This window comes from Microtus oregoni, unplaced genomic scaffold (assembly GCF_018167655.1).
Source record: "Microtus oregoni isolate MIOR12 unplaced genomic scaffold, Mior012 000044F_ref0000062, whole genome shotgun sequence".
Taxonomy (NCBI): domain Eukaryota; kingdom Metazoa; phylum Chordata; class Mammalia; order Rodentia; family Cricetidae; genus Microtus; species Microtus oregoni.
In genome coordinates, this window is record NW_024543218.1 from 18,191,588 (window position 1) to 18,213,008 (window position 21,421).

At 44.8% G+C, this 21,421-nt stretch overlaps 1 protein-coding gene across 5 annotated transcripts in view; it reads left to right on the top strand.

Moving 5' to 3' along the window:
* Nucleotides 1–21,421, top strand: part of LOC121434623 (membrane-associated guanylate kinase, WW and PDZ domain-containing protein 2) — a 1,272,606-nt gene that overhangs the window by 1,124,496 nt on the left and 126,689 nt on the right. For 3 of the 5 annotated variants that reach the window (XM_041633542.1, XM_041633545.1, XM_041633547.1), the window contains 3 exons: nucleotides 2,219–2,260; nucleotides 9,572–9,663; nucleotides 19,215–19,407. In XM_041633542.1, coding sequence (XP_041489476.1) covers nucleotides 2,219–2,260; nucleotides 9,572–9,663; nucleotides 19,215–19,407 — 327 coding nt within the window. The remainder of the gene's footprint in view (nucleotides 1–2,218; nucleotides 2,261–9,571; nucleotides 9,664–19,214; nucleotides 19,408–21,421) is intronic. The other 2 variants (XM_041633543.1, XM_041633546.1) reach the window with 1 other exon arrangement.

Here is a 21,421-nt window from a genome sequence, read left to right on the forward strand (position 1 = left end):
TGTGATTGGTTTTTAAAAAAAGAGCAAAATGGCCAATAGATAGGCAGGAAGAGGATAGGTGGGGCTTATGGGGGCAGAGAGCTCCGGGAAGGAGAAAGGAGGAGTCAACAGTAAGATGGAGAGAAAGCAGGATGGGAAGTACAGAGGAAAGGGAACCAAGCCGTATTGAAGAACATAGATTTAAAAAATATGGGTTACCTTAAATTGTAAGAACTAGTGAGGAACAAGCCTAAGCTAAGGCCGACAGAGCTTTCATAGTGAATAAGTCTCTGTGTTGTTTTTGGTGAGTTGGCAGCGCAGAGAAAAATCCACCTACAGTGCCCCAGTGAACAAAACTAGCTCACTGTGCAAAATGAACTAAACTCCATATTGGAGCAATAGACTCTCATTGCAATATTTTTTTTAAAAAAATTGTCAATAAAACACTAGTATTTCTAGTGCTCCATGTACTCTATCATAAAATGATGGCAGCTTAACATTGAGATGTTCTGTGATACATTCTTTTCAGTCTACTTGAATAGTCCTAAGTTGACCCTTCTATAATAATCATTTATATGATTATACATCATACCTACATAATCATTTACATAACCGTAATAATAATGTTCTAACATGAATCCCAACTTAAAACTGACTTATATATTAAACATAAGGAGGATGCTGCTTGCAAGGAAAGCTTACAATTATTTTATCAACAGTATGCATTATGCCCTAGAAGGATTTTGTAACTTTTAATTTTTGATAATATGATTAGCTATATTACGTTTTCATAAAGGCAAAAATATTCTGCCACTCTCAGATGGATCTCCACAACTCAGTCTAGCATAATTCTTATTTTCTTGGGCACTTCTTGGCAAGGGGTTTGCATATGTATGACCTCTGCAAGTCTCAGATTAAACCTGATCACATGGTTTGAGAATGTGTCTATGGATGATAGAACTATAAAGGAAAACGAAGAATATTTGAAGATCACAGGAAATAATCTACCATTGTGAACAGAGAGTGACAGCATCCACACCTAAGCTCAGCACTTGAAGCGCTGAAGCAGGAAAATCCTGAGTCTGGAGTCAACCTGCAATCTTCCTTGTGTGGAAGAAGAAAGGAAAGAAGGAAGGCAAAAAGGAGGGAAGGAGATTGTGGTGAGAGTGGAGGGCAGTGTTCCCACAGTAAAGGTAAAGACAGCAGATTATTGGATAGTGAGTTTTCGTCACCATGAAGTTAAAAACAAAGGGGTATTTTCATGTGCTTTTGTCCTAAAAATTATCTCGAAGGGTTCCCCGGGATAAAGCCCAGAACAAGTGATGTGCGCCTCTTAGTGTCATGGGCTCATCTTGCATCTTCCCAGCGAAATACTTTCAAGTCTTCACACAACCTTGCAGTCTGTCTCTCCCTCCCTCTGTAGTGCAGGAGCTTGAGAAAGCAGAATAAAACTCAAGGGACAGTTTAGTGATGTCATTTTCTATATACTCAACAGTCACAGATACCCTCTCTAGTTCTTAAGCATGTCTGTGAGGAGGTCCATATTTACCCCCCATAAATTTGAACCCATGAGAGCGGCTGTCTCCACATACTCCCAAAACCGAGAACCAGGGTTTGCAGAGCGTAAAAAGTTGAACATTCCTGCATTTAAAAAAAGATGTTTCATGTTGATGTTAATAAATATACGTTGTTAGGCATATCGTAAGCCACATCATCGTTCTCATGAAGGCTCTCTGCTGCTAGAATGAACCAGTTTAACTCAACTACTTGGACAAAACGTCAGCTCTCCAAATAATCAGAAATCTCAAAATATTTGGACTGGTGTTAAATCTGTTTGATCATAGATTATAATTTTCACTTTTCATCTTAGTGACCATAATATGAGTTTGAGGGACTCATTGCATAGACTTCAGGCTCTGAATTGTCATATTTCCAAATATATATTCTTATAGTGAAAATGAAAACAAGATGAAATTTGGAAATGGTCTTTTCCATGATGCTAAAAGAATCCATATTGTTCTGTTTTAACCTGTGTGAGGCGCATGATAATACACGCTTACCAGAGGCAGGGGATTCTATCCATCAACTTCAAACGATTTTAGAAACAGGTGAAAAAATACATAAACATGAGCATAGAATTTGGGTTGGGGGAGTTATAGCATCAACAGAAAGAACATAAGGATGAATTTTAAAGTGCCATCGATAAATTTCAACTCTACTTCCCCATTTTCCCATCCAGAACAAGTACCACCCAGGACCAGTTTTCGAATGGATTCCTCTGGCAAGTATTCAGAGTCCACAGCTCTGTGAGCACACGTCCTCCACTTTGTGTAACCTGTCATTCTCCTCGGTGGTTTCAACTTGTCACTGCGTAGTATCCAGTGTGGTACCTAATTCACCTACATCACATGTGTTCAAGGCAGAGGGCAAGCCTCATCGTGGTGGGTCGGGGGGCTCACATACAAAAGACAAACATTAGTGAATGTCCTTCAATACAAAGTCACTAGAAGGATGCACTTAGAACCAACTGTCAAAGAAAACCATCAGACTAGGTAGATCTGCGCTGTCTAACACAGCAGCCACTGGGTACTAGCGTGCAAATTTAGACGTGTTATCAAATGTGTATGAAATCCACAGTGAATTTCAAAGACTTAGGACAAGAATAAGTCTTTTAATTGTCTTATGTTAAGATAGTGTATTAGTTAGGGTTTCTATTTCTGCAATGAAACACCATGACGAAAAAAAAATTTTGGGTGAAAGGGTTTATTCAGCTTACATTTCCACATCAGAGTTCATCACTGAAGGAAGTCAGGACAGGAACTCAAATGGGGCAGGATCCTGGAGGCAGGACCTGATGCAGAGGCCATGGAGAGGAGCTGTTTACTGGCTTGCTTCTTATGGCTTGCTCAGCCCACCTTCTTAAAAAAAACTCAGGGCCAGCAGCCCAGGAATCGCATCACCCACCGTGGGCTGGGCCCTCCTCCATTGATCACTAATTGAGAAAATGCCTTACAGTTGGATCTCAAGCAGGCATTTCCTCAGCTGAGGCTCCTTCCTCTCTGATGACTCCAGCTATGTCAAGTTGACACATAGCCAGCCAGAACAGATGGTATTTTGATAATTAAGTTAAAATATGTTATCAAAATTGATATTATTTGTTAAACTTTTTTAAAAAGTGGCTGCTTGGCAATATTAAATAACTTCTGTAAGTTACATTTTATTTAAATTGGATCTTGTTAAACCAAGTAAATGGAAATAAGAAGGTAGAATATCTCAAGAGGAAAGCTAAATATTTCAAAAAAAATCTTACTAAAGAATTTGCTAACACAGATTGAAATTATCCTGAACATAATTAAATACCTATATCAATTTGGTTCCTTTAATAATTCCAATTACATTTTATATTTTGATACTATTTTGAGTTAAGGTACAATATTAGAGCTCTGGTTTAAAAACTTAAGAAATATCTTAATAATTTTACTTTGTTTTTTTTTTACTTATCATATACAAATAAGCTAAAATACATCACGTTGTAGGCATGAATGAGGACAACAAAGTCTGAGACCTTCTTTCCTTCTCCAGTTACTCATGAAATGCTCTTAACAACTGGTTAGCAGGGACAACTCAAGGCATTGCAGAAAGCAGTGTCTCTTAGTACTATACTAACTCCACCCCCACGTTTGTGGGCTTCAGCACACATCCCTAGTGTGTTTCCATGACGACCTTGTTTCCATCCCAGGGTGTTCCAACACCCCTTGGGGAATGTGTGTGCTGGTGATCTTCATTTTCTAAGTTTCCATGTTGTTTCTTGAGTATGTACAAAACATGGAAGATACTACTTAGCAACCAAATAATGTCTAAAGTAACTGTTTAGCGAGGTCTGGAGTCTTTAGGGGGCTGCTCTTTCATCTGACTGAGACACTGGCTGTAAGATCCTTGTTATGGTTAAGAATGTCTTATGCCTACTAATTATGGGTAAAAAAAGATGAAATCAGGATTTAATGTAGACATCTAAATCTCACTTAAACTAGCCTCAGAAAACATATTTCCTAAAAAAAAAAAAAACTTCAATCTCTAAATGTATTTTATTCTGAAATCAAAGAAGAAAGCAAAGGTTGCCCAATAGCCTAGGTTATCTTGAGATATATTCAAAGCCACACTTTACATTTAAAATATAAAAAAATGAAAGTTTTAGTGTGAGTGCCTTATTCCAATGTGCAACTCAAATTTTCAAGAAAGAACCAATCCAAATATTCTGTCAAGTGCATATATAAATTATCAAAAATCATAGAAAAATCAAGATTACATGCAATAAACACCTCTCTGATAATTTTTCACACATGTATATCGAATTCTCAAATGTCGAACATCCAGGCAAAATGAGGCCAGCTGTAGGGAGCCACAGAAACCACCTGCAGAGAAAACCTTGTCTTTAGAATTTTTTTTAAGACTCCAGGACTGTAAAGGTCAAACCAGAAGTAGTATCAGTGAGATACAGAAGTCAAGCAAATGAAAAAAGAGGAAAAGATCTACTCGGTGTGTTATTAAAGTATTACAAAGGACCTTAAAGACTTCAGTAATCAAACCAGACGTGGTGGCCCATAGCTTTAATCCCATCTCCTGGGATGCAGAGACAGGCGGATCTCTGTTAGTTCAAGGCCAGCCTAGTCTACATAGTTGGTTTCAGGACAGCCAGGACCATGTCAAAAGGCCCTATCTCAACAAAGAGAGAGAGGTAGAGGGGAGGGCAGAAGAAGGAAGGGAAGGGGAGGGGAGGAGAAGAGAGTAGAGGAGGGGAGGGGAGAGGAGAGGAGAGGAAGAGAAAAGAAAGGAAGGAAGGAACTCAGTAACCAGAGAGCAAACCAGCCTGGCCAAGAGTGAAGTCAGATGGGGCAAAGACGAGATCCCTGAGATAGAGCAGATACGATAGGGGGAAGGCAATATTGGAGAAATAAAGCAGTTGGCAGGCTACCGAAGAAAACCAGACAGGAAATGACTTCTACCATGGCCCCAGCATGCTGGGCTACTGTCATATCATCAACGGAATAAACAGGAAGGTGAAGAAGAGAGATTCTTTCAGAGCCAAACAGATCATCTTCTTGTCCAGTAATGTTCAGTTCCAGCGATCAAAGCCAACCAATTCTTTAACTCATTCAGCATCTAGAGTGCCTGAAAACCCAGAACCCTGGGTAGATTTAATGACCTTCATCGAGACCTCATTCCTTCCTAGATCTCTCTCCAAGAGAAAGTCAAACACAGCAACACTCTTTTCAATAGGGAAAAATAAATAAACAAAGGATCTTTTTGCCAACTGTGATAAGCCACACTACTTTTGTTTTAATTAGCACATAAAAGGAATTCAACTACCAAAGTTTAATTGACATTTAATAACAAGCCATTGCCAAATTAATCCATTAAAATGTTGTGCTCTGCAGTTTTGAAGAATGAATCCATTCATAAAAGGAATCAGTTGTGCTCAGCCATGGAGCCTTCCTCCTAAATGCTGTGTTCAAAACCCTGCTTTGCAAAGGCATCGGCTCTTCTAGCATGTCAAGTCTTCCGGGATGCACACAGGAATCAGCCATCAAAATTCCACCGTCCTTTATTATGAGGGAAGCTGTCCTGATAACAACCATTACTGCTTTTTCTTTGGAGACAGTCTTGCTATGTATTTCTGTCCTGTGACTTGAACTCACAGTGATCCACCTGCCTCTGCTTCCCAGGCACTGGGATTAAAGTTTGCACCATCCCTGCATGCAGTTGCTATGTTTCGAATGTAAGCTTTTCTAGTACTGGTGTGAGCCCAGGATAGACAGCTGGGGCTTGTCCATTCAATCCCTCTCACTAGCTTGCCTCAAAGGTCATAGAGGATCCCATGAGAGAAGAATGTCAGGAAACGCTTTGTTTCTTAATGCCTGCATCTCCCGGGACCCAGCTTCTAAGGAGACACAGCACTGGCCATGGGTAGTCACTGAAGACAACCTCTGAAGAGCCCCCACAGTCCTCCTAAAAGGGCCAAGGGCAAAAAAGAAAATCAGCTAGGAAGCAGGAAAGAGAAGGCTGCCGGTGGCATGGCTGAGTGATGTTCTAGATGACGCAGGACAGACCCGGTATCTGCCCGCCCCTTATCTAACAAGCTCCCGTGTGCATGGTTTCTGTCTAGACGTGCTGGAGGGTGGGGATGATTAACTACAACGGTAAAGGAGGAAGTGTTTGCCCCAAGATTACTTACATTAATAAGAGGAAAGATAAAACATGATACAGTAATTGAGGCTGTCATCCAAGGTGAGGTCCTGAAAACACCAGCTCTTTCCTAACAGAGCGAGAAGGAAAAGAACAATGTATCCTATCTTTGTGCATATAATTTTAGTTACTTTGAAAGGACTCGGAAAGGAGTAAAAAGAAAACAAAAGAAAAATTATGTTTTTAAAAGCTCATATTAAAAAAAAAACACCACTTAAGACAATCTGTCATTTAGACTATTTTCCAACTAATTGTGTCTCTAAAGCTTTTAGGCCCTGCAGCCTCTATGCTCAAAATTAACAAAGGAATTAGTAAGTCACATCTGCTGCACATGTCTCTGGCGACCCTTCTCTGTCTCTCTCTTACTTGGGTGCTCACGTCTGCCTAGAAGAACCTAGAAGGGTGAGCAGTGGTACGGTTGGGACCCCCTACCCTGTGTCTGAAGACACAGCAGATGAGTCCAATAGTCAGAGCTCAGGGGGACAAGTGATGCCTCAGCAGCTAAGACGCTTGCCGTCCAGGAGGCCTGGGCATTATTCCCAGCACCGGCCGGGGTCAGGTGGCTCAGTCTGTAACCCTAGCTCTGGGGCTACGGCGCCATGTCTGGGCCTCTGCAGGCAGTAGTGTGCAAACACGCACAGTTATTTTTTAAGTCACGGGCTTAGGATTGTCAGGAAAAAGTACATCAGTAAGTAAAAGGAGGGGTGCCTTCCTTGTTCACATCTCTGTCTGACAGAATTAAATAAATTAACCGATGAAATATAGGAAATTTTTTCCACTTTAAAAAAAAAAAGGAGCCATTCTTTAATGAAAAGTTTTTGTGTGGACAGCAATACCCTCTGACGTAAACCAGACTCCGTGAGCCTTGATACAGCTCTGAACTCCACTGTGGGGATTGCCATCATTTCGGTCACTTCTCGTAGGGGAAATCTCTTACCAAGTAAAATGTAGCATCCGATAAAACCCTTTTGGAGTCCTCTGGCATGTCTGCCCAGGTACCCAAATCACTAAAGGAGCAATGGTCCGCCTGTGGGCACGCACCAGTCATGCTAGAAGGAGGAAGTCAAAAGTTCTGGCTCTTTAGATACGAAACACCGTCCCCTATGTTCGTGATCTCCCGTGTTCCCGGAGAGGAGATGGGTTTCACGAGAATACCCTAACGTGCTTGTGGAGGTTGGGCTGGGACACTAGCTGCCATCTCCCATAACCCCTTGCATTTCTCCATCCCCAGGAAAAACACTGCGGTGGTTTTATAGGCTCGTCCGACCTGCCTCCAGATGCCCGCGGGCTTACTGAGTGTCTTGTATGGTGTTGAGCAAAGTCTCCATCGTTTCTTTACCACCAAATTAACTAATGATTGACTGCTTCCAAGGCTTCCCCTTGTTAAAACACGAATGACTGTAGAGTTTATACAGGACGACCGATGGAGTCTGACGGCCTCCTCTATGTGATAGTGTATTAGCATTGAACGAGAGACCTTGGCTGTGCGTTTGATAGCAGACACAGATACCTGTGCACCTTGCACGGAGTACACGTGTGTAATGTCCTTGGATCAGGGCAGCTCTCCGAAGAAAGCACAGGAAACCATCATTTGCCCACACGTCAGAAGTCTTGCCCTTCATTGATCAGGTGGTTAAGTACAAAGCCGAGCCTAGACCGGCTGTATTCGGTGGGCTGTGCACAGTCCTTTCCATAAGAGCCCGGGAGAGATTCCTAGGCCATCATTCAGTGAGCCCGTGTCGGCCGTAACTAATATTCTATATCTAAGTGCTTCAGTGTTTGTGAGATTTTGCTTTTGTCCCTTGGGGATTCTCCTGTGAAATCTCATCCTAATTTCTGAAACTGGCCTGTTTAAGCAAGAGGAATTTTATCAAATGCCTGCCCCTACTGCTGCCTTTACACCACTAAAGCCAGAAATTGATAAATATTTTCTAAGCCAAAGATAGCTTAATAAATATTCCTACATGCCAAGAGGGGCATGAAAGCCCAGAATCCCACCAAAATTAACATCCTTCTCCCAAAGAAGGAACAAAGGGAGGCTTGTAACATTCTCCTTGAAGAGTCTAAATATTTCCATTGTTTCAGCTTACTCTAGACATGAAATACCTGCCACTCAAGAGTTTTCCATCTCTCTTAAAGGTCCAGTCTTGTTTTGATCCATTTTTAGGTGGATATCCCTTTTCTAATTTACTTTAAAGGTGTTAATGAAATCAATAGTCCTTAATAAAGTCCACATTCTAAAATACCCGGCGGCGAAATTCTTCTCAGGCTTGGGTTGAGTTCTGCCTGTACCTTATGGAAAGACTAAAGGAGTATACTCAGAAAGATGAATTATACCACACACACACACACGCACATACATGCACACACATGCACATAAACACACATATACACACATATATACATACACACATACACAAACAAACACACACATACACATAAACACACATACACACATATATATGCACACACACATGCACACAAACACACACATACACATAAACACACATACACGCATATACATGCACACACACATGCACACAAACACACACATACACATAAACACACATACACACATACATACACATACATACATACACATGCACACAAACACAAACACACACATACACATAAACACACATACACGCATATACATGCACACACACATGCACACAAACACACATACACATAAACCCACATACATACATATACATGCACACACATGCACATAAACACACATATACACACATATATACATACACACACACATACATATAAACACACATACACACATATACATGCACACACCCATGCACACAAACACACACATACACATAAACACACATGTACACGCACATACATACACACAGCAGCAGCAGCCGACACTGGATGCACCAAATTTTAAACAGATGGGAGCAGCCTACAAGGCAGTACTGAAACAGACATTTGCAGGTTTTGCCATCTGCTGTCCCTCCTCTCTGAGGTAATCAGAGCAAACATCCTCAAAGTCAAAGACAAGCCTCTTAAAGGCAATCCAAAAGCTCTCAGGAAGATTAAACATTATAGAACCATCAACTCTTTTCACTCCGAACCTCACATGTTCCCTCTACCTGCGGAGGATGCTCTGGCAAGGCCCTTGGATGCTCCCCGCCATCCTCGGGACTACGTACACTTAGGGTGCCTACTTCTTTGCCACCGTGTATTTTCTATCCTCTGTGCCTTTCATCGACTAACAGCACTCCCATTAATCACATCCACCACAAAATTAACTTCTCATCGGTGTGTTCTGGTCCTCGGGAGGTGGGGAGGAGGCAGTGCTCGTGACTCAATGGCATTTCCTTTATGCCAGGCCCGGATTATAAGGAACTGGATGTCCACCTTCGAAGGATGGAGTCTGGATTTGGCTTCAGAATCCTCGGGGGAGATGAACCAGGACAGCCTGTAAGTTGAATCCACATTGTTTCCACGCATGACTGTTTTGTACATAAATATTAGGGAGAGCATCACTCAGGGTACCAAGAGGAAAATGTTTAGAAGGCAGCGAGGACTGCGGTCTGATCTCTGTCTTCTAGTTCTCTTAGCACTACCTCACAAAGCTCAAGCATCTCCACAGCCCTTATCCCCCATAAATCCCACCAGAAGTGACACTACTGTCTCTAAGAATGGGCTGGTTCTTCCTGAGACGTTCGATTACTTAATGGTTCTGGAAGATGGGATTCTCTAAGAGGCAGTCGTAAAATATGACAGAAGAAGAGGCTGAAAAACCACCGAACCATATATCCTTGTAACAAAAACACGATGGGTAGAAAACACAGGGGTAAATAGAAGTAAAATCAAATTCTTTGCTTAAAAAAAGTCTGAGCCAAACTAAATTAAGACGTTATGAAAAGAATATTTTCATGAAGTCAGAGGCAATTGAAAGAACACTAAGAGTTTGAGAATGATTCTGTAGTAATTTTTATATTAATATGCACATATGACCGTATGGATATATGATGGAGGAAGGTCATTGGCTAATAAAGGAACTGCCCTGGCCCATTTTATTGGTTAGAGGATAGGTGGGAGGAGTAAACAGAACAGAACGCTAGGAGGAAGAGGAAGTGAGCTCAGAGACTCCACAGCTCTCTCGGGAGCAGACGTCTCAGAGAGAGATGCCATGCCCCGCTCCCGGGATGAAGCTCCGACCCAGGATGGACTAGGCTAGAATCTTCCCGGTAAGACCGGTTCTCACAGATTATTAGAAATGGGCTAAATTAATATGTGAGAATTAGCCTAGAAGAGAATGGGCCAGGCAGTGTTTAAAAGAATACAGTGTCCGTGTAATTATTTCGGGGCATAAGCTAGCCGAGCAGGCAGCCGGGGTGCTGGGGACGCAGCCCCGCCGCCCTTATTACTACAGATATACATATTCAGAACAAAAGCATAAACTAGCAACACTCACTGATATACAGAAAACATAGTGAACCTAGATTTGTGAGCTCATATTAAAATATCCTCCTGAAACACTCATTGTAGAGATCTATCTTGGACGGTGCTAGAGGAAGCAAAGGCGAGTGTTAATAGATCCCATCCTAGCTCATCTGAGACACCAAATGTAAGCTGCAGTTTGTTCCTCTGCCAGAATTACCATACCCTAGAATGGCTTGAAGGAGTAGAGATGACGTAAATTAAACCTCTTGGTGCCTGGACTGTAACAAGTTCTAAATCAATATCTACGATCATCAGCCTTGTCTGCCATCAGATTAGTAGATTGTTTTCCAAAGGAAACATAAAATTTATCAGCAGAAATTTCCAAAAGAAGAAAACACCAGTCTAACACAAGAAAGGAACCTAAAAATAGTTAAAACTGTGCACAGGTAGATGGCCTCTGGATAGCATGAGCTCCTTTACCCTGGAGACGTCCAAGCAGAGTCAGTCATGAGAGTCTGACAAGATCTGGGAGACGCTTCCTCTGCCCCACAAGAGTGGCTCCACCAGGCAATGTGAGAACTTACTACAGGAAGCTCCGGGGTGGGATGGTGTTCCTAATTTCCAGGGACAAAGTGAGCAACAACCACCCAGGGCGTCCTAAGCCTCCAGCTGCCAAGGAAGTTGAAAGACACGCTGGCCAGAGATTGGTCCTATTTTCCCTTAGTGTCTCAGAACAGGAGAGGATGCAGGGACATCGCAGGCCCCAAGGAACCTCAGCCTCCGGAAGGGACTCAGGTATCCCGCTCCTCAGTTAAGGACAGCATATTTATCAGCTCCCCTTCACAGTCGCAACCTCCCTGCTTGTCACCTGGTTCTGAGATCCTCAGTCACCTGACCAGTCCTCCAGGCCCTCCCCCTCCACAGCTCATCTCATATGCAAATGAGTAAGATGCCTAGAAGCTTCTTCATCTGGGTAAATGTTGACGAAGGTGTTGATTAGCCCTCCAGGATCCTGCCCCTCACCAAACTGTCCGGCTTAGCCTCCTTCAGAATTGCTCAGACATGCTCCCGTGTTCACACATTTTGGTTGGTCAGAAAGAATTTCTGTTCATCCCAAGCATGGATTTCATCTTCTCCTTTCATTTCTTATTCCATAAATGAAAGCTGTGTCGTTTACCAGAGTGACCTAAGACTGAGCTTAAAGTCGTCTTTCACCCAAGTCCCCTCAGGACATGTTACTATCAACTGAAGTGAGCTTGCTAACCTACAAAGTAAAGAGAAGAGCGTCTCCCGACTGTCTGCACGTTAGACCCCATGGTAGATGTGTCGCTAATGGGACAGTTTCACAGCATGCAGGTCAAGTTTTGCCTAAATCCAGTGGGTGTGCACACACAGGGCACATGAAGTAGGTAGATTACTTGTAGATAACCATAGAAGATGAAGGTTCACTGTGTGCTAGTCTCTGGCTTGGGGAAGTTTTCCAAGATAGATGGAGTCTCAACTGCCCACGCCTCACAACTATAGAACTGCCCCCCTCAAATCCCCACTGTGGGTTTTATACTCTGAAATAACCAGGACTCTCCAGGCTAAAGCACATTCTGTCTGTAGGGGCCAGGTGAGCAGAGCCAAGGCTATCCTAACCAGTCTTCCTGTCAGGATGGTTTACTCCCAGAACATTCAAGTTTTTCTTAAGAACTACAAACAAAAGGGTGGGACGGCTGTGTCCATCTGGAGCCACTAGAGAACTGCCCTAAATGTCCACAGCCTTCCCTCAGCTTAGGGAATTCAAGAGCCTCGGTGGCTCTGGTACCACCAGTATATCAAGCTCCATGAGCTTCTTGAAGACAGGGGATAAGATTTGATGAGAATTTTGTCTTCCAGCCTAACACGTATCCTGGTACAACATACATGAGTTGAAAGAAACTGAATAGAATACTTAGACTCAAGACAAACCTGAGTGTTTCAGAATGAGTGCTGGTCTCCAGCTCATACAGAGGCCTCTAGGAAACAGGAGTGAGCTCCTCCTAGAAGCACAGATGCCCTTCCATCAGCCCTGTGGCATGCTCTTGCTCCCTTGAAATTTTTACACCGTTAAGTACTAATTCACTTTTTTTTCCCCCATGTGATTTCCATTTTCTCCTGAAAAACAAATCCAATACCATTTCCATTATGACAACCGGCTGGAACCAGTTAAGACCAAGCATGACCATAGTTCCTAAAATTCCCTTGATGCTCTGTTACTCATTTACTCAACTACCTTTGAGGATGCCACCCAAAACAGTTGGGTTGAAAGAAATTGGGAGGGTGACTACTTTAGAACAAAGGAGCCTCCAACCTGGCCCAAATTATGGTTGATACCGGCCCTAAACCCTTACAAGACTGTCATCTTAATTCAACAGAGCCTATAGGTCCTTTCTCCTACATATAAATACACAAATATTAAGCTACGAAATGAACATAAAGCAAAACAACAATGTTCCAATTGTCTCATGGTATGGATTTTGGTATTTGCTGGACCCCTAAGCTCATGACTGGGCGATACACCAACACCCCAGTTAGTAAACATCACCCTGAGACAGCCTCTTCTCCAGAGGTAGACAGGCTTGCCCAAATCATGGACCATGTGTAGACGTGGCTAGCTCGAGAAGGGAGATGGATTTCTAGAGCAGCAGTTCTCAATCTATGGGTCAAGACCCCTTTGGTGGTCAAATATCCGATATCCTGCGTATACAATATTTATATTATGATTCATAACTGTAGTAAAATTACAGTTACGAAGTAGCAACAAAATAATTTTATGGTTGGGGGTCACCACAGCATTAGGAACCGTAGTAAAGGGTCATAGCATTAAAAAAAAGTTGAGAGCCAAAGCTCTAGACTTAATCCAACATAAAAGCAATAAAACTGACTAGCAGAACGGAGCATATTCTACAAACTAAATCAAGAGCCAGTGTGCATGCGCACAATCCCCACTGGGGCTCAGGATGTCCCTCTGCCTGTTTTGTACACTGGTACCCACACTCCCAGCCCTTCTGAACACAGTCCTGGCGTTCCCAAACCCTTCCTCCCCTGCAGCATAGTATTTATGATAAGCCTCGGATTACCGATATTCTACCCCGGTTATTCCTTTCTTTAAATGGCTGAGAACATACTCCTGCTACACCTTCCAGTTGCTGACACTCCGGCAATAATGTAGAAACCTAGCTCATCCTAACGCAGCCAAGGCTACAAAGTGACTCTTGCCCACCAGAACATCGCACCTCAGAGAATGACCGTGTCGCTATCGAGAGCTCCCTTCAGCCCGGCCTTCCTGCTTCCCTCCATGCTGAGCCTGAAAACAACATACAAACCCAACCCCCTGCCTCATTTAACTGCTGCTGGGCTGCAGAGGTTGGGGCAGGTAAGGCGATGTGTTCATCAACCGCAGATCTCACCGGTCACATCCAGCAGGGCTCCGCCTCTGTCTACCTGAAATGCTATTGACACCCTGGGGTTCATATTGAACACGACAGCTAGGCTTCCACAAACAGTAAACAGCGGGGCTCCTGTTCAAGCAAAATGTCCAGGTATTTTTTTTTCCTTAGAAAAAGAGAAAGAGAGCTACTTTTCACAGACAAGTAACAATAGAAATAGAAAGAAATGAAAAATTGCCCGAGAGGAACAAAAATGAGATCTCGTGCTGTGAGCTGAAAAGCAATGAAAAGGCATCAGAATGGAAAGATCTAGAAAATATTACAGTGGAGCAAGGCGCGTGTGGAGACAGACCTCCCAGAATACTGACACGGGGCAGACTTGTTTTTCAGACTGGAGGCGGATCAAACTCCTGGAGTTCTTCGGAAGGACAGGACCTGGAGTGTCCGCCGCCATGACAGCTTGGGCGACGGTGTTGCTGCACTGATCCGCTGGGTTGTGCTGACTTGGGACAGTCTGTGCAGGAGGCTCAGAATAATTTAAAGGCCTGCAGAGGTCATTTATGATTTGGTTTTGTTTGATCTTGTTTTCCTTTCAGCATTATCTTTTCACCCCCTCCTGGTGTATCAGCCACTTGAATATATAAATTCCTATTCCACAGCACACACTGTTTGGTTCTGCGCCCTCAAAGCTTGAGATGAAGTCGGGTTGTGAAGTTTTTGTTTCTGGGGAGATCGTTTTTTACTTAGAATTTAGCATACGAGTATTATACTTCTATCATTTTGGCGTCCCCTTCTTTCCTCCATTCCCTCCCTTGCCACACCCCCACTCCCTCTCAAGTTTATGGCCTCTTTTTTCATTATGATTGTTAGGTAAACACATTCCTAAACACAGCCTGCTGAGTCCATTAATGTGACTCACATGTATATGATTTTAGGGCTGAGTTCTCGGTAGTAGAGAGAAAATATAATTGAAAAGGCCCAGGGCATGAACTGTCATACCGGCACAGTTTCCTGTCTGTTTTCCCACTAAGTCTTTCATTTTGGGCCAGAACAAGAGAGCTGTGTTAGAATGTTCCTCAAGAGCATGGAGGAGAGAAATCTGAAGAGTCCGTCTGAGGCTGGAGGATGAGTTGAGTCTGGAGGGTTAGTTGAGGCTGGAAGAATAATGACAGGTGAAGGCTACATTGCCTAGGCTGGCTTCTCAGCCAGCATGGCCAGTGGGCAGCAAGGTCAGAAGGAAGATGGGACTTGATGCATAAGGGAACCTAGACTAGTGAGGTTCGGGATGCCGGGAAAGTAACAAATGCAATGGGCCAAGCCAGGACAGCTTGGCATATAACTGGTATGACCATAGGTCCTGGGCCATTGGACCAAATGAAAATGCTCAGTATCTCAGGCGCTTACTACACGTTCAAAATCTCACACTCGGGTAGGGTGTGGTAGCCACGTCTTTACAGAAGAAGGCAGAGAGAGGCATATCTCTGTGAGTTCAGAGACAGTTTGGTCTACATAGAGAATTCCACACAAGCCAAGGGCTCCATAGTGAGATCATACCCCAAAGCATACAACCTCATACCCCATCTCTATCCTGTAGATTTTAGAAGAGTTTGAAAACTCACAGATAATACCTACACACCCTAAAGTTGGTGGACAACTGTCTGAGAGAGTCAGGTGTCCTGAGACACGGTCTATAACACACGAACTCTGGGAACAGCTGTCTGAGAGGATCAGGTGTCCTGAGACATGGTCTATAAGCATGCATTGGGAAGCCAACAAGAGTTACAGTACAAGAGGGAGCCATGGAGTCCAGTCCCTGCAGCTAACGTAGCAAAAGGGAAATAATGGAATGTAGCAAGTATACAAATCACATGTGAAGCCTTTTTAACCATATCTGGTACCATTATTGGAGTTACCAAGAGACTGTGGCAAGACGGGTTCGTAGAGCTACAGGAGAACCCACAGATGTTACCTCACTAAACAGACATAGATGAAACTGATTCCCACAGGCTAGGGCAGCTCTCAGCTGGGAAAAGTCTTTGGTTTGGGTTTTGGTTTTGTAGTAGATGTCAATGAACAGAGAGACCCACAAGTGGTCAAGCTACAGAGAAGACGAGACTGGGGGACACTCAGCTCTAAACGGGACATCTATATAACACCCTTCTTCCTAAGGCGTAGGGGGTCATTCCAGGAAAGGCGGTGGGAAGACCATAAGAGCCAGAGGAAGCGGATGGCTGCATGGACCTGTGTTTTCCAGACAGCTTCACAAGGGCTGTGCGAGCTCACGCCAGACAAAAGCTCAGTCCAGAGGAAGGGAGACAAAAACAGAGTACCACCCATAGCTCATTGGCAATTGATAGCCACTGGGAAATGGGGGGTCGGTTTCTTTAAGGGTGTGGCCCCTGACGGGTTGGCCTCACTCCAATAAAGGGTATACTTCCAAGAATATGTTGGTAGCACCAACTGTTTTTTATGGTAAAGAGAGAAAGAAAAGGAAGGAAGGAGGGAAGGAAGGAGAGAGGGAGGGCGGGAGGGAGGGGGTAAAAAGGGGGGAGGAAGGGAGGGAAGGAAGGAAGGAAGGAAGGAAGGAAGGAAGGAAGGAAGGAAGGAAAAAGTTTGTAGGGAGGGAATAGAAGGGTTTTGGGGGAAGAATGAATACAATCAAAATGCATGGCATGAACTTCTCACAGAATTAACAAAAACGAGGAAAATGTGTTCAGTACACTTCGTTACCATTTGGCCCTTCCTTGTCAAAGTGTCAGCTCTTCAAGGATACCCACTTTAGCCAACCACAACGCTGCCTTGGCCACATGGTTGGCACCCCCTCACTCCTGCCCTTTTTCCCATTGTACACGCCTCCTAACATTCTATTTAGGTTGCTTGTGTTTCACACTTTTATGTGCCACAAGAATGGTGGCTCTGTAAGGTGGGGATGGTTATTATTATCACTGTGGAATCCTGGCATTTCCACAGTATCCCCGCACTCCTCAGGGAATATTTGTTGAAATGAATAAATAAGGAGGATACTGTTATGGGGCAATATGACAAGAAAGCAATGTTTTTCAGGGATCTCCCGTTAATGAGGGACAACAAACAGCAACAGAGAACGTAGCATCAATCGTGAGTGTCCACCCCTGCATTTTTCCCAGCACAGGAAGGGACCAGGAATTTCAGTGTGTAACTTATCTGTCCCATGTTTGTGTAAGGCCCTGTGGTAACGCTGTAAACTTCCATCGGCTAGAAGCAGACTTTTGCCTCAGAGTTGGCAATTAGCCAGCCAAAAAGTTCATAACCTGTTTTCTTTATCACTGGTTATAAACGTTCCTGCCTCCTGATACAGGAAATCTAAAGGCTAAAGCATTTTCTTTGGGCAAATCCTACTAAATGGAGCTCTCACGGGGCAGAGGAGAAACAAATACATATTTTGCCTGGCTTTCACACAAAGCATTTAGAAAACATTTGAAGCATTCCATTGTGGGCTGAGCCTTTTGAAGAACAGACTGGAATATCTTTAGGAAGAAATTCAAACATCCAGGTTGGCATGACAAGAAGGGGAAATAGATTGTCAGAAGCGTACCCAACTTCCAGACTACAGCAAGTAGGTGCAGCAGGTTGGAGAAAAAGAATAAGACTGTGCAGGTAATTTAAGGCAGGTGGTGCAAAGCCTTCCCTGGGATAGCAGAAGTGAGCATCTGGGCAGAACAGTGCAAGCAATTCATCATGGAAACGATGCTGTTCCTCACCCCAGTCCCCTCCAGGAATAGACGACCACAGAAATACTGGAGGAAAGGGTCACTGTGTATGCAGCGTGGAAAGCTGTGGAATGCTTCAAACTGTGATGCTGTCTAGACCTGAAAGTCTGGACATTCCGATCCAGCTGCCATGCTCACAGACATGAGACATGGGGCTAAGTTCAAGAGCATCCATTCTGGTACCAAGCCTGAAGAGATGCAGGTCAGCTCTGGGCTATTCTACAAGCTAACTGGCATCCACAGATCTGAGACTTGAAAGAAATTACCATGCCCAAAAGAAATCAATTTCGGAGCAAAAGATGGCTTTAAAGGGTTTGAAGCCTGGAGTGAGGCCTCTGTAACATTGTTAGGCTGTGAAACCACTGCCTTCAGGAACCACGCAGCTCAGCCACCAACGAAAGAAAAACAAGACCTGTTGTGCATGGCTTGGAGAAACTTTTTGTAGGTAAAGCAGCAAAGCTAAAATATTAAGTACCATTTTCTTTCCTCTGAGAAAGAAAGAAAAAGGCCTTGCTTATAGACACTAAATCAAGAGATCCCATTGGGTTCCTGGAAGCCATATATCCTGCCTTTCATTGTGGTCCTTGTTTGGGGTATTATACTGATACCTTGAGTTCTAGAAGGCACACCCGCTCTCTTTCTGGCACAGTGGCGATGTATCCACCACAGAAGCGTTTGAGGGGACGTGGAGCTGGGGTGTGTGTGTGTGCGCGTGTGTGTGTGTGTGTGTGTGCGTGCGTGCATGTGTGTGTGTGCGCAGAGGAAAACAGTGTTCTAAGGAAACCCTCAGTGGACAAAACAAGAATTTGGAGAAGGTTCAGCTGACAATATTTGAGTCGAGTCAGAAAAAAAAAATTGTTTCGTTTTCTTTTGCATTACCTCTCCAGTGTCTCAAAGCAAAAAGCAAGGAAAAAAATGGAGACTCTATTTAATGGTGAGCAGCAAGTGGCTTCCCTGACATTTATGCAGTACAATGTCACGTAAAGGTTAAATGCTCCACAGACGTTATCTCGTTGGCTCCTCCCAGAAATCCTATGAACTAGACGTATTATCACGCCGTTTTGTAAGTGAAGAAAGCGAGGTTTGCAAAGCTTAAGCAACTATGTTCAAGGCTACACAGTTAGGAACTGGAGTCAGGACCCAGAGTCCACAGTATCTCAGTGCAGAGGCTGTGTATGACAGCCGCCGGCCTCAGGGTACTTTGAGTGGGAACTCCCCTTAAGGGTGACAGCTTCTGAGGCAGTCAGCAAGGGACACTTTATGGAAACCAGCAGTCAGTCCAGGGACTTATTTTTCCCTAAGTGTTAGACAATGGGAACGAGTACCTGGAAGGACGTCCGTCTGTCCCTCCTGCCTCTCCGCATCTGCTTTTCCAGTGCATGCCCCTGTATATGTGAACACTCTCTCCTCGCTTCTCTAGATTTTGATTGGAGCCGTCATCGCCATGGGCTCAGCCGACAGAGATGGCCGCCTACACCCAGGGGACGAGCTTGTCTACGTGGATGGGATCCCGGTGGCTGGCAAGACCCACCGCTATGTCATTGACCTCATGCACCACGCAGCCCGCAATGGGCAGGTTAACCTCACTGTGAGAAGAAAGGTGCCCTGTGGAGGTGTGTACTGTGGGGGGGGGGGCAGTGAGGGAAACCCTGTGGAGGTGTGTACTGTGGGGGGGGGCAGTGAGGGGAACCCTGTGGAGGTGTGTACTGTGGGGGGGGGGCAGTGAGGGGAACCCTGTGGAGGTGTGTACTAGGGGGGGCAGTGAGGGGAACCCTGTGGAGGTGTGTACTGGGGGGGCAGTGAGGGGAACCCTGTGGAGGTGTGTACTGGGGGGGCAGTGAGGGGAACCCTGTGGAGGTGTGTACTGGGGGGGCAGTGAGGGGAAACCTGTGGAGGTGTGTACTGGGGGGGTGCAGATGAACCCTGTGAAGGTGTGTACTGTGGAGGTGTGTACTACAGGGGGTGAGGGCAGCGAGGGGCACCCCGTGGAGGTGTGTACTGTGGAGGTGTGTACTGTGGGGGCAGCAGGGGGAGCTCTGTGGAGGTGTGTACTGTGTAAGGGAGCAGCAAGGGGAGCTCTGTGGAGGTGCATACTGTGGAGGTGTGTACTGGAGGGCAGCAGGGGAGCCCTGTGGAGATGTGGACTGTGGGGAACAGCAGGGGAACTCTGTGGAGGTATGTACGGTGGAGGTGTGTACTGTGGAGGTGTGTACTGTGGAGGTGTGTACTGTGGGGGGCAGCAAGGAGAGCTCTGTGGAGGTGTGTACTGTGGAGGTGTGTACTGTGGAGGTGTGTACTGGGGAGGCAGCAGGGCAGCTCTGTGGAGGTGTGTACTGTGGAGGTGTGTACTGTGGAGGTGTGTACTGTGGAGGGGCAGCGAAGGGAGCTCTGTGGAGGTGTGTACTGTGGAGGTGTGTACTGTGGGGAACAGCAGGGGAACTCTGTGGAGGTATGTATGGTGGAGGTGTGTACTGTGGAGGTGTGTACTGGAGGGGCAGCAGGGCAGCTCTGTGGAGGTGTGTACTGTGGAGGTGTGTACTGTAGAGGGGCAGCGAGGGGAGCTCTGTGGAGGTGTGTACTGTGGAGGTGTGTACTGTGGAGGTGTGTACTGTGGAGGGGCAGCGAGGGGAGCTCTGTGGAGGTGTGTACTGTGGAGGTGTGTACTGTGGGGAACAGCAGGGGAACTCTGTGGAGGTGTGTACTGTGGAGGTGTGTACTGTGGAGGGGCAGCAGGGCAGCTCTGTGGAGGTGTGTACTGTGGAGGTGTGTACTGTGGAGGTGTGTACTGTGGAGGTGTGTACTGTGGGGGGCAGCGAGGGGAGCTCTGTGGAGGTGTGTACTGTGGAGGTGTGTAGTGCGGGGGGGTGCTGCGAGGGATGGGAGGGAGGCAGTGTGATGCTCTAGGGAGATAAGTGGGGAACCATAAACAAACCTCAAATTGGTTTCTGTGTTATATAGGGAAAGAAACAAGCTAGGTGTTCTACAAGTAACTGTTTCCCAAAATGCAGCTTTCAACCGCGCTAATACAGGCTTTGAGGAGTACATTCCAAATGTAGTCATTAAAATTTCCCTGAGAAGCCTGGGGCTGGTTCAATTGTGTCTGCTCCGTGCTCTTTGGTACAGGCTTGTTATGAGGAAAACATTATAATAATGGAAAATAGGCCTTTTGAAAATGGTTCTCATTGTGTTTACAAACAAAAAAATCTACATCGTTTTTTATGCGGAAATAAGGAAACCAAGATGGAAAATGAGCTTTCATTGTAGCTCCTGATAAAAGGTAACAACACACCTACCAGCCTATATGGGATCGACAGCTCTCATGCTGAGAAAACACAATTCACATAGCTCTAAGCTTATGAAACAGATAAATTAGAAGTAATTATTCCCTTTACAGCTATTTCCTTGGCTTCAAAAAGAACCCACCGAAGACATATACTTAAAAGTCAGCTCCTATATTCATAATATTTTCTCATTTGCTTCTCTTCATTATCAAGTCCCAGTGGAGAGTTCTTTTCCCAGGGGGCAAGAATGGTGTTGGCATTACAGATTTTTCCCTAAGACCTGATGAGACTTTGGTGAATCACAGAAGCCAAAATCCCAGCCATGGCCCCTCACTCTCTGTCCCAG